The following is a 15,800-nucleotide window of genomic DNA, read 5'->3' as shown; positions in this document are numbered from 1 at the left end:
CTTAATGTTTAATCTTCAGGTCTTGGGTAATGTTAGTTTTTGGTCTACACGCTCAAAAGGAATAAAAACAAGACTTTATGAGGTTGGATTATGACAGAATAACTACGAATGTGAACATAAATATAAATCAGAGTTTACAAATTAACAGCCTCGTGAAATTACAAGTTTGGTGATTATGACTGTATGGTTGTATGGTTTATAAAATGGAAGATGCTATAGAAAAATTGAGGATAAATATGGAAAGAGTAGGATGATAGACAATGATTTGGATGTAGAAGTTTTGTTGTGCCTCAAAAGCCTATTAAAGGAGTTTAGCAGCTGAAACAAAGAATAACTTAGACTTGCAGTACACTGGCGCTGATGTATGAGTGAAAACACATTTTATTTAATATCCCAAAATCATTTTACATCACAGGATACACTGTTGCATCTATACAATTAACATTATAAAATGCTATTGGAGTAATAAAACTTAATCCATAAAGTGCTTAAAGGGTTAGTTCACCCAAAAATGAAAATTCTGTCATTTATTACTCTCCCGTAAGACCTTCGTTCATCTTCAGAACACAAATTAAGATATTTTTGATAAAACCCGATGGCTCAGTGAGGCCTGCATTGCCAGCAAGACAATTAACACTTTCAATGCCAAGAAAGCTACTAAAGACGTATTTAAAACAGTTCATGTGACAACAGTGGTTCAACCTTAATGTTACGAAGTGACGAGAATACTTTTTGTGCGCCAAAAAAAACAAAATAATGACTTTATTCAGCAATATCTAGTGATGGTCGATTTCAAAACACTGCTTCATGAAGCTTCAAAGCTTTACAAATTGTTTGTTTTGAATCAGTGGTTCAGAGCGTGTATCAAACTGCCAGAGTCACGCCCCCCAGTGGTGAACCATTGAAATTTTGAAATACTTATGATGTAACGAAGCCTCGTTTACTGAAATCATGTGACTTTGGCAGTTTGATACACGCTCCGTAATCACTGATTCAAAACAAAAGATTCGTAAAGCTTCAAAGCTTCATGAAGCAGTGTTTTGAAATCGGCCATCACTAGATATTGTTGAATAACGGTTATTTGTTTTTTGGCGCACAAAAACTATTCTCGTCGCTTCATACCGTTAAAGTTGAACCAGTGTAGTCACATGAACTGTTTTAAATATGTCTTTAGTAGCTTTCTGGGCATTGAAAAGATTAATTGTCTTGCTGTCAATTGAGGCCTCACTGAACCATCGGATTTTATCAAAAATATCTTAATTTGTGTTCTGAAGATGAACGAAGGTCTTACGGGTGTGGAACGGCATGAGGGTGAGTAATTAATGACAGAATTTTAATCTTGGGGTGAACTAACCCTTTAATACAGAAAAGAGGAACTTGATATTCAAATAGTTATTATAGGAAAAAAAGTATTATATTAATTAATCATTTATATAACTGACAACAATATAACATGTATAACATTCAATGAAAAAAAAATGTATATATCATATTTCAGTCAGATCATCATATTATTTGTACAGCAGGTAATTTCTAATTGGAGGTGGAAAGGAATCCATTATAATGATATTACGGAGTCTTTTAACAGTCATGTATTTTCTGATTTCCAGACGACAGAGGTGCTTCAGGGATCGTGGGTTGTCTGGAACAAATGTAAAAGCTATTAGTCTGCATTCCCTGAGAATAAAGAACCTTCGATCTGTTGCTAGAAAAGTGATATAACAGGTACTATCTTCTCACATGCATTTGTTCATTTTGGGACTATGAACTGTAGCTTAAGTTTCTTCATTTGACCCAGAATGTGAATTCCATATGTCAAGAAAGACCGTCTGAACATATAAATGATTAAATGCGAACCCAGTGAACTCACTTAAGATGGTGCATATCTCTGCCCACTCCTTTTGTTTCTCCAGGATACATCTAAGATGTGAGCAGAGGGGGACGTGGTTGACATAGTCCAGCAGGATCAGTACCACTCGTCCAGACAGATGAACCAGGCAGCACAAACTTATGAAGTCACAGAACTGTGATGTAAAGCAACATAAACAAGTGAAGTTTTGTCTTACATGTAGCATTGTAAATGTAATAAAATGAGCAATTTAGTAATATAAAATAAATGGTAACACTTTAGTTTACATTAAGGTTCAGTTAGTTAATGAACTGGGTAACAATTTTACAGCATTTATTAATCTAGGTTCGTGTTTATTTATAAATATAATTTTATTTATTAACTAAATTTAATTAATACAACTTTAAATGTATTTATATATGTAGAAATTCATATTAGCATAGAGTAATAAATGCCGTAAAATAATTTTATTTTTCATTATTTTGTGATACGTAATGCATAAACTAATGTTAACACATTAAACCTTTTTAAGTATCACTAAATAAATAAATCAAGTTAAATTATGTTCCAAAACTAAATGGTCTACAGCCAGCAATTGTTATTTTTGTCAGAAAGAGACAGAGAGAGCTACAGCCAGTTGAAGCCTACACAGACGACATTATAAGTGCGTTCCCAACATAAATACTTCTTCAAATAGCAGCATAATTATGATACCTTCTAAGATTCCTTGTTTTGGCCCAATCCGATAAGAAAGCATCAGAATGCAGTATCTAAAGAAATATACTTGTTTTTTATTCAATACTGCAAAATCTATAGGAAAAAAAAGTCTAATTTAAAGGTGCCCTAGAACTTTTAAAAAAAAGATGTAATATAAGTCTAAGGTGTCCCCTGAATGTGTCTGTGAAGTTTCAGCTCAAAATACCCCATAGATTTTTTTAAATACATTTTTTATCTGCCTATTTTGGGGCATCATTAGAAACGAGCCGATTTCAGGTTGTGGCCTCTTTAAATCGCGTGCTCTCCGCCCCCAGAGCTCTCGCTTGCCTTAAACAATGCATAAACAAAGTTTACACGGCTAATACAACCCTCAAAATGGATCTTTACAAAGTGTTCGTCATGCATGCGTCGGATTATGTGAGTATTGTATACTGTTATATGGTTTACATTTGATATTGAATGAGTTTGATAGTGCTCCGTGGCTAACGGCTAATGCTACACTGTTGGAGAGATTTATAAAGAATGAAGTTGTGTTTATGAATTATACAGACTGCAAGTGTTTAAAAATGAAAATAGCGACGGCTCTTGTCTACGTGAATACAGTAAGAAACGATGGTAACTTTAACCACATTTAACAGTACATTAGCAACATGTTAACGAAATATTTAGAAAGACAATTTACAAATTTACAGTTACGTAACAGTCTGTGTTATGTTGAGATTCGCCTGTTTTCCGGAGGTCTTTTAAACAAATGAGATTTATATAAGAAGGAGGAAACAATGGAGTTTGAGACTCACTGTATGTCATTTCCATGTACTGAACTCTTGTTATTTAACTATGCCAATATAAATTCAATTTTTAATTCTAGGGCACCTTTAAAGACTATTTCACCTAATACTTTGCACTACATTTTTTTTGGGCTTATTAGTGTATTAAGGCAACATGCTAACATCAACACAAGCTCCAATGTTCTTTCTCCTATCGGCAGTCATTGTGTATAAAATGTAATCTTTGACTTTGTTAAATAGTTACCGGTTGCTGTCACTCGCGTTGTTTCAAACAACACCTCACTGAAAATGAAAAACTTTCGGTTGGTATCTAATCGTCAGTGCTGGGAAAAGTTACTTTTGAAAGTAATGTGTTACAATACTGCGTTACTCCCTGAAAGCCCCAAAATACTCAAGATCTTTTCCATTCTTTGCTTAGAGGTGAAAAGATTTCCATGTCAAAAAAGGTGGAGCCCCAGAGCACTTATTACATAATCACCAGGGATGGTAGTTCAAAGGTGTTTGCCAGCCAAAGTTTTCTAGAAAGTTCGCTTTGGCAAGCCATTTCGAAGCCATTCCAAAATTTTGGCCTGATTTTGTTTGTAATTCTTTAATAGTTTATTCTTTAAATTCTGCAGCCAGCAACAATTGTTATAATTGTCAGAAAGCGACAGAGAGAGCTAGAGCTGGCTGAAGTGAGAAAAAAAAAATAACACTTAAGTAATGTAATGCATTACTTTCCATAAAAAGTAACCGAGTAACATTAGTTACTTTTAGGGCCTTTCGGGAGTAATGCAGTATTGTAACACATTACTTTCAAAAGTAACTTTTCCCATCACTGGCAATTAGATACCAACTGAAAGTTGTTCATTTTCAATGAGGTGTTGTTTGAAGCAACTTGAGTGACAGCAAACTATAAATGAGCAGTGACGATACATGTATTCGTCCTGAACCGTACGGTATGGACGTCATGGTTTGGTTTATGCAGTTAGACAACGGGTCCCACTTTATATTAAGTGGCCTTAACTACTATGTACTTGCATTTAAATTAATGATTTGATACAATGCATTTATTGTGTACATAAATGTTTTTACATTGTACTTATATTTGAAAAACACCTGCATGTAATTATATCTGTAATTAATTTCTGTAATTACATTTATAACTACACTGTTGACCTACACCTTACCCCTACCCTTAAACCTACCCATACCACCAAAGCTTCCCCTAATCTTACCCGTACCCCAATTCAATAGCAGAAAAAGTGTTTTGCAATTCAGTATGAACCCAATAAGTACACTGTACTTATTTTTTGATGTAAGTACATAGTAGTTAAGGCCACTTAATATAAAGTGCGACCGACAATGAATACAGTCAGTCACAGGCGATCCACACTCCAGTCCAGAAGGGGTGCGCGCAGTAGTACATTGTAGCCTAAACACTTTTAACAAGCAACCAATAATCGCAATAGTCTCTGTGTTTTGTTACTTTCGATAAGAAACAAAGTGTCATCTTTCAAATTCTGTCAATTTTATCATGAAATTCAAACAAAAAATGTCGTTTTGATGCTTTTTGATGTGGCATAATGCTGTATAGGTGCCTCAGTTCCAGTGGCAATGCGGAGCGTGAGTGAACGCGATCATCTCTTCCTCTTCACTACTAGTTACAGAATGAACATCTGAAGGTATGTTGAAAGATACAGTACAACTTACTGAAATGTATTATATCTTCGCTAGTGTAATCGCTATCTCGTGTAATCGCTATCAGCTAATCAGTATTTCAACCACAGAAATACGTCAATAAAACGGCTTGTGAACAATGTCACGTAGTATTACATTTACCTCAGAAATGCCATTCGGTGTCCACAGATTGCAAATTCGCAAAATAAATTAACTCTTTCACTAAATATATGCACTATTATCTTATATATTAATTATATTTTACTTAACCTGTTAGTGATGTCTTAATTATTTATGTTAAAAATAAAAATAAGTCCATCATGAAAAAAAGTTATGACAGCCACTCTGTAAATGATTATATTACATCAACGAATTGGAGAAACAGAATTGTGTAAATAGATATAGTTAAAGTTAATGCAAAAACTCTCTTATGTGCAGTTTACATTATTTGAGTGTTGATGATTGTCTAAAAATGAATGGCAACTGAATTTAATAAACAAAGTAACAAAACAAGTATTAGGTGAAATATACTAAGATTTTGCAGTGTTGATTAAAAAACAAGTATATTTATAAACGGTATAATCAAGTATATTTCTTTAGAATCTGTCATCATTGATGCATTTTTTGGTAACACTTTATTTTAGGGTCTTTTAACTAGTTGCTTATTAGCATGCATATTTACTAGAATATTAGTTGTTTATTAGTACATATTAAGCACATATTAATGCATGACCATATTCTACATCCCTTAATCCTACCCAATACCTAAACTTAACAACTACCTTACTAACTATTAATAAGCAGTAAATTAGAAGTTTATTGAGGGAAAAGTCGTAGTTAATAGTTCTCCATACTAAAGTGTTACAGATTTTTTAACTTAGTCCATTGCATTGTGGGATTTCCCTCATGATGCTTTCTTAGGATTTGGCCAAAAGAAGGTGTCTTAATTATGCTGCTATTTGGAAAGAAGTTGGGAGCATTTACAATGTTATCTGTGTAGGCTTCGGAACGGAACTTTTTCCCAAAATGTTGTTATTTTAAGATAAACTCACAGGTATTTTGTCTTCTCCATCACATATGACACAACATGGTCTGTGTGCATATATGTCCTTCCAAGGTAACCCCATGTTGAAAGGGTAATCATGGTGACAATGGAAACATTTGTCTACATTATATCCATTATTAAGAAGTAATCGCATCATCTCCTCATCCTTCAGGCAGTACTGTAGAGATGTGGGAAATATTGTGTCACTGACCACTGTGAAGTAACAGTTCACATCCGCCTTCTTGGCCAGGAGCATCTTGACAATCTCGTACCTCCCAGCTCTCACCGCCACTAGGAGGCAGTGCAGAGGATCCAGGTCAGGTTTGGCTCCTGCATTTAACAGCATCTCAATGCAAGTCACATCTCCATTTGAGACGGCAAAGTAAAGGGCGCTCCTACGTTTGTCATTGTAGTAGTTGGAGATGGTTCGGTCGAGTAGATTGTTCACATCAAAACCTCTGTCAATCAGGAGCTGTAGGCACTGCACTTGACCTCCATCTGCAGCTGAGTGTACTGGACTCTGGCCAGACTCAATGATAGCTCTCTTGCTTGTCACTGATAGCAGTATTTTTAACACACTGTAAATGGAATTGGTATGATGCAGGTAAGTCTGTAAAGTTGTGTTTATCACTTTTACTTTTTATGCTGACTGTTAATGTGTGTTTCTTCAACTTCAGGAACTTTTTCCTGTCTAGACTCTAGATGGTGCAGGCTGATAGGTCTTTAACTCAATTTGGTAGCGATCACATCGTTATCTACATGGCACAGCTGATTTGTTGCTGTTGAATTAGCGGCCAATGAGCTGTGGCTCAACATTCAAATACTGGTAGTGTTTGCTTTTAGCAGTCTGTGCTCTTTCAGAAACCTTCCTCCTCCCCAGCTCCACCTGTATAGATCTGCTATGGTGGTTATTTCATGTACGTTATATGTGCAGCAGCATGTCTGGGAATGTATTGGTAGTAGCAAGTCTCGGTACTTGCTCTGCAGCAGTGTAGGAGTCTATTCCGCAAAATACATTAACATTGCCATATCCATTACCATCTCTTTGAGAGTCGTCATGACGGAGATGAAGATCACCCCCCTCCCCCAATGCCTTTTTATGTAGATTTTTTTTTTTTTACCCTTAGACTTACACTTTCAACCTTAAACTCTGAAAATCAAATCCATTATGAAAATTTGGATTATATATAAATCTATAAAAATATTCCAAAGACAAAAATGTATTTTTTTTTCTCAATTATTTATATTAGTTTTTCAAAAACTGCAGCATTCCTTTTCCAATGGAACCTCTAACATGGTGAGGGTGGAAAAAATGAGAGGAAAAAATATAAATTCTCTCACAAAAGTATTGCATTTCCCCGCGAAACTTTTACGTTCGCTCGCAAAACTTTTGTCTTCCCCGAGAAACTTTGCGAGACATTTGGAGACAATATTAAGCATAAAGGTTGAAAACCCATAAATACTTTGAGTTGTTATGCGATATAATTGCTTTTATAAGCAATTTCATTACAATTTTCGACCTCAAGGGGGGCGCTGCTCTGAAACTTGCGTTAGGGCATGGTGCCGAAGACACACGCTGAGTTTCGTAACCATATGCCAATGCGTTTGTAAAATATAGCAATATGCAAAACCATTGCAGTTACAGCTTTGGATCTTTTTTGTCATTTTGTAAATGACAGCCATGTTTTTTCAATTTTGAAATCAATCAGACCAACGGTACTGTAGTTGGAGCCAATTACATGTTTTGTTTTGCCACCACTTTTTTTTTTGTGTGTGCCCCCATACATAAGCATGCTAAATTTGGTGAAAATATCTAATTTCAGAGTTACAGACAATTATATTTATGAGCACATAAAAAATTACCCACACCCGAATTTGATTGCATCTTTTTGCCACTTACAATCGAAATTCTGACATTTGGCCATTAGCTTATAGTCATCTCGCTATGTTTTCGATTTTCCTATGGTGGTTTCATCTCAATTGGACAAAAAGTTATTCGTGAAAGTTTTTTAAAAGCTAAATCACAACATAGGACAAACCATAAGCTGAAATCTAGCACATCTGGTATCACTGGACTTGGCAAGAATTAAGAAATCTAAAGACATGACTCCAGTTAAAATAAGTCAACCCATCCAAAGTTATAAGCATGTAAATAATTTTTTACACCACTAGGTGGCACTGTCCCGAAACTTCTCAGGCTCCTTCAGGGAATTGTGCAGATGACCAATACCAAGTTTTTTTTCCGATAAGTTAATGCGTTCATAAAATACAGCATTTTACTTCAAAATCAAAATTGGCAGATGTCTAAAATGGCGTATATGGGAAAATCTTGGATATTATATAATCTACGAAAAATATGGATTCTAACGATACCAAATCTAAAATAGCAATTTTTTTTTTATCTCCTGACCACTAGAAGGTGCTGTGCTGTTGCTTCAGGTCATGCTTGTGATGACATGTACCAAGTTTGGTCTGAATGTGATAAAGCGCTGCAGAGAGTCAACTTGAATTCCATAACTTTTTGTCAACATGGTCTGAAGATGATCTGGTTCAATTTTTGTGAAAATCTGAGCAACGACCTAAGAGGAGTTAAATTGTTTTTCGGAAAATTCAAAATGGCGGAAATATGTTCATAAAGGTAAATAGCATTTGCATAGTCTTGAGCCAAGGAATCAGAGGAAAAAACTTTTGTTAAACTTACGGTTCAGAAGTTATTAGCATGAATATGAGTCCAAATTTGGACAATTGGTGGCACTAGAGGGATTGAGTTAGAGACTGCAAATTTGCTATAGTGACATTTCAGACTGTCCTCTATCTGTGTGCCAACTTTCATAACTTTCAGCGGTTCAATGGGATGTCATAGACAGAAGAAGAAGAATGCCAGCGGATACAATAGGTGCCTAATAAGAAGTAAAATAGGAAAATAAGAAGGAAAAACAAGGTAAATACCACAGAAGAATATTTTGTGCATTATATGTGCAATATAAAACTGTAATTTTAAAAAAGGTAAGAAAATATAATTTGTAAAATGCATTTAAAAATACCCAAAATTCTAGCTGCAAAATTAGTCTCAGCAAGACAAACATATCCAAACATATTTTTAAAAAATGTGCTGTTTAAACATTAAACAGTACATTCCTTTTCTAAAGGAGAATTTTCATTAATAAAAATGTTAAAAATGTAAAAAGAATTCTCAAGTGATGTTAGACTTGTTAGTGTACAAATTAAATAAACTACTTCGTTAAATAGAGTGAAAAAGTTTTTTCCACTTGATCAAAATTTGAGCCCTTACATTAATGTATTTTAATGTTTAACTATTTCAAATTATTGTACACTTACAGGTAGTGGCCCTCAAATGCCGCGCGGTGTATAGGTAGGTGCCTGGTCAAACTGGCCAGGTTTGGTGAGGCTCCATTTTCAAGCAGAAGGTTCACACAGTCTGGGTTTCCTGAACCAGCTGCATCCATCAACACACTTTCACCCTTACAGGACTGTGCATTCACGTCAGCTCCTTGTCAAGATGGATGGATTAAAACTGATTAAACTGATAAACTTGGTTAATCTTGGTCTAATTTGTGAGATGAAAGATTCTCACCAATATCAATAAGCACTTTAAGGACTTCTAGATTGGCGCACTCTGCTGCTACACCCAACGGAGTCACTCCCTCATAATCCCTCACTGAAACTTGTCCACCTCGTCTCAGCAGCAGCATTAAGATGTCAATGCAGCCCACTTTTGCTGCTTCATGCAGTGCCGTCCACCTCTTCGAACAAACCTGATCCACTACAGCTCCATGTGAGGTGAGAGCGTACACCATTGGAAAAGATCGGACTCTTACCGCTGGGACAAAATAAAGAAAGATTATAATTATTATGGAACGTACCAGCAAGTACTATTGAGAGGGCATCAACAGTGAAGTTGTGCCTCACCCAGCAGAAGTGGAGACTCCTTTTTGCTGTTGAGGTTGTGTGGTAGTGCTCCATGTTCCAGAAGGATCCTGACGTTCTCCTCCAGGCCAGCTTGAACGGCTAAAGTCAAGGCGGTCTCTCCATTCCAACCTTTTTCTTCCATGTCAGGCTGGCTGGAGGCTGTGGATTTTATGATCATCAAAACCAAATGTAGATATTGTAATTTTCACAGAACAGCAGAATAAGGTTGTCAGTTCTGTATTTGTGTCCTTAATAAGGTTACTTTCACACATAGTTCAGTTATTTATGGGAATGACAACCACTTTCTCAGAACCACACCCATAAATTTTGGAAAGCCTTTGTTTGAAGTTTTTAGATCCAGCCACTGTTCTCCACCAGAGCTGCTTCCATCAGTTTTGTCTTGTACGCACAACTCTCCACCCAGATATAAAAGCTAATATTTGTTAATGAAGATTAATGGATGGACTTGTGGCTCGATTGGGCTCGTTGTGTCAAAAGTGACTTTTCAATTTTCTGGTTGTCACCATCTTTGATATTACTTTGGTCACTTTTGCTATGGTTACGAAAACAGGAAAGAGAATACAGGCTTGACTTCAGTTGCACTTTCATACAGACAGTATTCGAGATGCTACTATGAGTTGGTGTGTGAACGGGACATTTCGAGACTCACATCTGTAAGTAAATGCAGTTGTCAATCCCAAAAACTGACAGTGTGAACGTAGCCTATGTATGTCTGACATATGTCTCTTCAGAATTGTACATCCAGGTCCAGGACTCACCCAGAACTGCTTCTAGAACTTTCCTTGATGGTTGCATGGCGGCTCTGTGGAATGGAAGAAGTCCATTACTGTCCACTTCCCTAAAGGCTGAAGGAAATCGCCTGAGTTCATGGATGACTGCAGTATCACCTTATGATCAGGATACATGAAGAGATTATATATGTATTAGCCTTGTTCCACACCAAGGTTTCCTTTATCACATGTACAGTATCAGCTTGATCAATCTACATTTCTGTATATCAATGTGGAAAAATTGTAGAAATGAAAATATACTTGGGCCCCATTTTAGGGATTGGTGATTGGTGAAACTCTCTTGAGAACTTATAGTCCCCCTTTCAAAAAAAAGGGCAGTTATATTGAGGAACTTGTAAGAACTCTATATATAGAATTTGCTTGAATACACAGTGGGACAGGGGTTCCTTCCTGCTTCAGCCCTAATAGGCTAGGTGCACTAATGCATATAATATTCAGTGTTTGTATTTCCCCTGTGCATTTCTATTAATTACTGCATTTATTTTTGTGCAAGTGACATGAATAAAGAGCATCTGTAAATCATGGTCTGTCTGGTGTCTATAAGCAACACATAGGCAGCTTTGGATAACTAAGCAAATATTTAATTACTGCAATAATTTCTCGCTAGAAATTACTTTGGTCGAAAACTTGCATTTACACACGCTGACCACCAATTGCAATTTTTTATTTTTACCTCAGCAATCATGGAATACGGAAATCACTGGATAGTTTGATATCATAGGCAGCAAAGCATACGTAAATGTTGCCTTCAAAAACCAATCCTATGAAGGTTTCTCAGTAGACAGGATGCGACACCATTGGATTATTGGATTCGGACGTGCCTTCTTGCCTTCTACCTCAATATGCTGCTTGCAGAGGCTGCATTTTTTCATCTGTCAGATGCAGCTTGGTCTTCAGGATTATTAGAAAACAGGAATGTTTGACAAGTTGGGGCTAAACTCTGCAGGACATTGGCCGACCAGGACCAGGATCCGAAACCCTTGGATTACGATATCTAAGTCACCTTCTGAAGGTTTCTGAGGTGGTTCTGCAAGTGTGGCAATCTGAGGAATCTCAAGTATCTTTTCATTTTTACGGTGATAGAACAGAAATAAATATTTGAAGGCATTAATCTATTACCTGTTTCAATTGCTGCCAGCAGGTTTGAATTCTCATCACTGGCTGAGCTTCAAGAAAACAATAACAATGTTTTAAAATACCATCAATATGCAGATTAGTCCCCACCTCCTCTCATTCACACCAGCTCAGAATGTGTCAACTTTACTGTAGTAAACACTACACAATGGCAAGTGGAAATTCTGGTTCTTGTACTAGTTAAATGATCAGTAAGTGGATTTAAGCTGTGATCAATCACAGAAAGAGAGGCATGGCTCTGGAAGCAGAGATGCGACTGAGATTGTGGTGGTCTCAGGTGGAGCTCGCTGAGGAGTTTGAGAGAGGCATGGCTCTGTCATGCTCTTCAGCAGCTGACGAGAGTGAACTGCTGGAGGAAGATTGTCTCTTACATCTTTAGATCCAGCAGGCAGTGCTCTGTTGGCTTTTAGCCAGGTTGAGCAGGAAGTGGCTGATGAGGGTGACAAAGTAGATATTTCTGAGCCTTCTCTGTCTGACTGCCACACATATGTTGAGCTGTTGGAGGTTGTGGAACATGCTACAGCCAGACAGTTGCATTAGAGTTAGGTTCTTTTGAAGCCTCCCTGGTTAAATATCTTTAGGAATTAGTGTTTTTAGGTCCTGGAGAGCCTGCAGAGTTCAGTTCCAACACTGATAAAACTCACTTGCCTATAGCTTTCTAGCAACCCTTCAGACCTTGATTAGCTTGTTCAGGTGTGTTTGATTAGGGCTGGAGCTAAACTCTGCAGGACTATGGCTCTCCAAGACTGATGTTAGCCGCCCATGGTCTAGACTCTAGAGCAAGGGTGGGCAAACTCTCGGTCCTGGAGGGCCAATGCTCTGCAGAGTTTAGCTGCAACCCTGACAAAATTCACCTGTGTGTAATTCTGAAGACTTTGATTAGCTGGTTCAGGTGTGTTTGATTAGGGTTGGAGCAAAACTCTGCAGGGACAGTGGCCCTCCAGGACCGAGTTTGCCCAGCCGTGCTCTAGAGGGTCGTTTTGTAGGGTACTCCACTCCCCCGGAACTACGTTCCATGCTATTCGTCAAGCAAAATGGCTCTGAGCCTCACTGGATAAGCTGCCTTTATGGTCAAGCTTGTATAATACTCCCCTTGTTTTCAAGGGTATTTATGTAGAGTACTTTGTTCCTGAGGATAGGTAATGATAGTCTTTTCCTGGCCCTCCTTTATAAGTAACAAGTTAGTATCAAGTTGAAGGATTCTCTGTGAACCTCCTTGATAAACATACTTTATGAGCTTGGGTAGTACGCCCCTCATTTGTAGAGTGCTACACTTCCCCAGAGCTACTTTAGTGCTCTGTACGTCCTGAAGAATCCTTTTCAGGCTGAGTAGAGTTACTCCCCTCGCTTGGAGGCTCGTTATGCTGAGTCTCTGCTTTCTAGGACTTCTGTCTCTGGAATCCGATGTGGAGTGGTGTTTGCCTGTTTATAATACCTTCTCATTGGAGGCCGCTGTGAGAGGGCTGAATCTAGAGATACTGCTTAGGCAGATAGGTTGTAGGCTGACTAAGCCAGGATGACAGACGTCAGCCTCCCTTGTGGTCCTAAGGGTTGACGCTTATGTGACAGGGCGAGGTCTTTGTGTCCCTGGCAATATTCTCTTAAAGGATTCTTTCATTAGGTAAATGATTCCAAGCCATTGAGCTCTATCCTGGGGCCAAGCCTTCGGTTTGGCCCTGCAAGGTGAGTTTAGTGAAGTAAACTTTAAGCTGAAGTATGCAGCTTGGGCAGTGGCCGTAGGGAGTAATGTCACCAACAGCACTGGTGGGGAATGTGGCTCTGGTAGTTTTGCCTTGAGAGACATTCTTCAGGTTACATTTGTAACCTGATACGTTTTAAAGGTGCCGTAGAACGTCTTTTTGAAAGATGTAATATAAGTCTAAGGTGTCCCCTGAATGTGTCTGTGAAGTTTCAGCTCAAAATACCCCATAGATTTTTTTTTATTAAATATTTTGATTATTTTGAGCCATAATTATATATGCACCGATTCCTTGCGCGGCCCCTTTAAATCTCGTGCTCCCTGCCCCCGCTTGCCTTAACCAGCTTAAACAAAGTTTACACAGCTAATATAACCCTCAAAATGGATCTTTACAAAGTGTTCATCATGCAGCATGTCTAATCGCGTAAGTACAGTATTTATTTGGATGTTTACATTTGATTCTGAATGAGTTTGATTGTGCTTCGTGGCTAAAGCTAACATTACACACTGTTGGAGAGATTTATAAAGAATGAAGTTGTGTTTATGAATTATACAGACTGCAAGTGTTTAAAAATGAAAATAACAACAGTCTTGTCTCCGTGAATACAGTAAGAAACGATGGTAACTTTAACCACATTTAACAGTACATTAGCAACATGCTAACGAAACATTTAGAAAGGCAATTTACAAATATCACTAAAAATATCATGTAATCATGTCAGTTATTATTGCTCCATCTGCCATTTTTCGCTATTGTTCTTGCTTGCTTACCTAGTCTGATGATTCAGCTGTGCACAGATCTAGACATTAATACTGGCTTCCCTTGTCTAATGGCTTGAACATGAGCTGGCATATGCAAATATTGGGGTCATACATATTAATGATCCCGACAGTTACGCAACAGTCTGTGTTATGTTGAGACTCGTCTTTTAAACCAATGAGATTTATATAAGAAGGAGGAAACAATGGTGTTTGAGACTCACTGTATGTCATTTCCATGTACTGAACTCTAGTTATTTAACTATGCCAAGATAAATTCAGTTTTTAATTCTAGGACACCTTTAAGGAGAAAATACCCAGCAATGGTGTTGAGTGATGAATTTGTACATGGTTCCTCTTAAAGCATATCAAAAACATCACATACACATAAACAACACTAAAAACTTGATTTTCACCACAGTGGGGTCTTTAAAAAAACTTGCTATGTGTACTGTGCTAGACGAACTGGGACTAGTCACAGCACTTGCATATTGTTGCCCTATTGCTTCTATTGCTCTCCTCATTTGTAAGTCGCCTTGGATACAAAAGCATTTTAAAAGATTAAATGTAAATGTATTCAGTTCCCTTCAATGCATGTTGTACATACAATAAAACAGATAGAACATACATACCTGTATTCATCTTCATTTGTCTTGTCCAACATAACATATTTAGAAAATGTGTCCCATGAATCAGAGGCCATAACATAAGAGCATCAATGACTGTTGGAGAAGAATGCAACAAAATTAATTATATTTGCAAACACAAACCTTTCATTAAACGTAGCTGCAGACTCACCTATGTGACTACTGACTAGACTCATCAAGGTCGTGCTTCTTGTTTCCAAATGGCATAAGCTTTTATATTTAAGCATGACCTGCTTTCATTGCCAATGAAATGTCATGTAATAAATGCCATGCCATTAGGTATAGTCAGTTTCTATTGTAGTCACTTTTAGGCAACACACACCTGGATAAAATGTTTTCTAGGAAGTGATATCACATGAGATGATTTACTTTTCTATTACTTGTTCAATGAAATCCCCCAAGATAATAATAATCCTACCTACATGCTGAAGCATTGTCTGTTTTACATTATTTCAGAGGCAGACATATCACAGGCACTCCAGGGGGCAGGATCATAGGGCTTGATTCATTTCAGTGAAACGATTCATTCGGACGGTAATTCGGTTCAATGAATCTTTTCCCAAAACGAGTTATAAATATTCCCCCCGCCCCCCACAGGCATGTTGTTTTTGTAGTATGTTTGTTTTGTAGTAACGTTGGTACTATCACTGCTTGTTATGTTATATACATTGTGTCAAGCGTTTTTGTATTTTTAACATACACTAACAAAAAGTATTTTTCAGCACATTCTTTGAAGTAGCCTACCCAGTAAATGGCATTTG

At 37.3% G+C, this 15,800-nt stretch overlaps 2 protein-coding genes across 3 annotated transcripts in view; one reads left to right on the top strand and one right to left on the bottom strand.

The window, feature by feature from the left end:
* iqub (IQ motif and ubiquitin domain containing) overlaps window positions 1-15,800 on the top strand; it is a 32,898-nt gene that overhangs the window by 4,463 nt on the left and 12,635 nt on the right. The window contains exons 3-5 of one of the 2 annotated variants that reach the window (XM_067380511.1): window positions 1,611-1,725; window positions 1,914-2,031; window positions 4,931-5,018. The gene's annotated coding sequence lies outside the window, so the exon portion shown is untranslated. Of the gene's footprint in view, window positions 1-1,610; window positions 1,726-1,913; window positions 2,050-4,930; window positions 5,019-15,800 lie in introns of those variants that run through there. The other variant, XM_067380510.1, reaches the window with a different exon arrangement.
* On the bottom strand, window positions 1,349-15,226 carry LOC137014794 (ankyrin repeat and SOCS box protein 15-like). The gene is made up of 10 exons (XM_067379315.1): window positions 15,191-15,226; window positions 15,025-15,114; window positions 11,920-11,966; window positions 10,768-10,896; window positions 9,989-10,147; window positions 9,654-9,899; window positions 9,398-9,569; window positions 6,066-6,636; window positions 1,871-2,087; window positions 1,349-1,642 (listed from the first exon to the last, which is right to left on the bottom strand). The coding sequence occupies exons 2-10, from the start codon at window positions 15,093-15,095 to the stop codon at window positions 1,512-1,514; spliced, it is 1,743 nt and encodes a 580-aa protein (XP_067235416.1). The 5' UTR covers window positions 15,096-15,114; window positions 15,191-15,226; the 3' UTR covers window positions 1,349-1,511.

The sequence above is a fragment of the Chanodichthys erythropterus genome, chromosome 24 (assembly GCF_024489055.1).
Source record: "Chanodichthys erythropterus isolate Z2021 chromosome 24, ASM2448905v1, whole genome shotgun sequence".
Lineage (NCBI taxonomy): Eukaryota > Metazoa > Chordata > Actinopteri > Cypriniformes > Xenocyprididae > Chanodichthys > Chanodichthys erythropterus.
This window is presented reverse-complemented; position numbering and strand designations above follow the sequence as displayed.

What these genes read in the sequence shown, in the direction of transcription:
- LOC137014794 (XM_067379315.1), bottom strand. Translation starts at nt 15,095, where the DNA reads ATGGCCTCTGATTCATGGGACACATTTTCTAAATATGTTATGTTGGAC. An exon ending in AGTTCTAGAAGCAGTTCTGG is followed by an intron (nt 10,148 to 10,767) that starts GTGAGTCCTGGA and finishes TAAAATCCACAG; the next exon opens with CCTCCAGCCAGCCTGACATG. An exon ending in ATGGAGAAGACAAAATACCT is followed by an intron (nt 2,088 to 6,065) that starts GTGAGTTTATCT and finishes ATTGCTCATTTT; the next exon opens with ATTACATTTACAATGCTACA.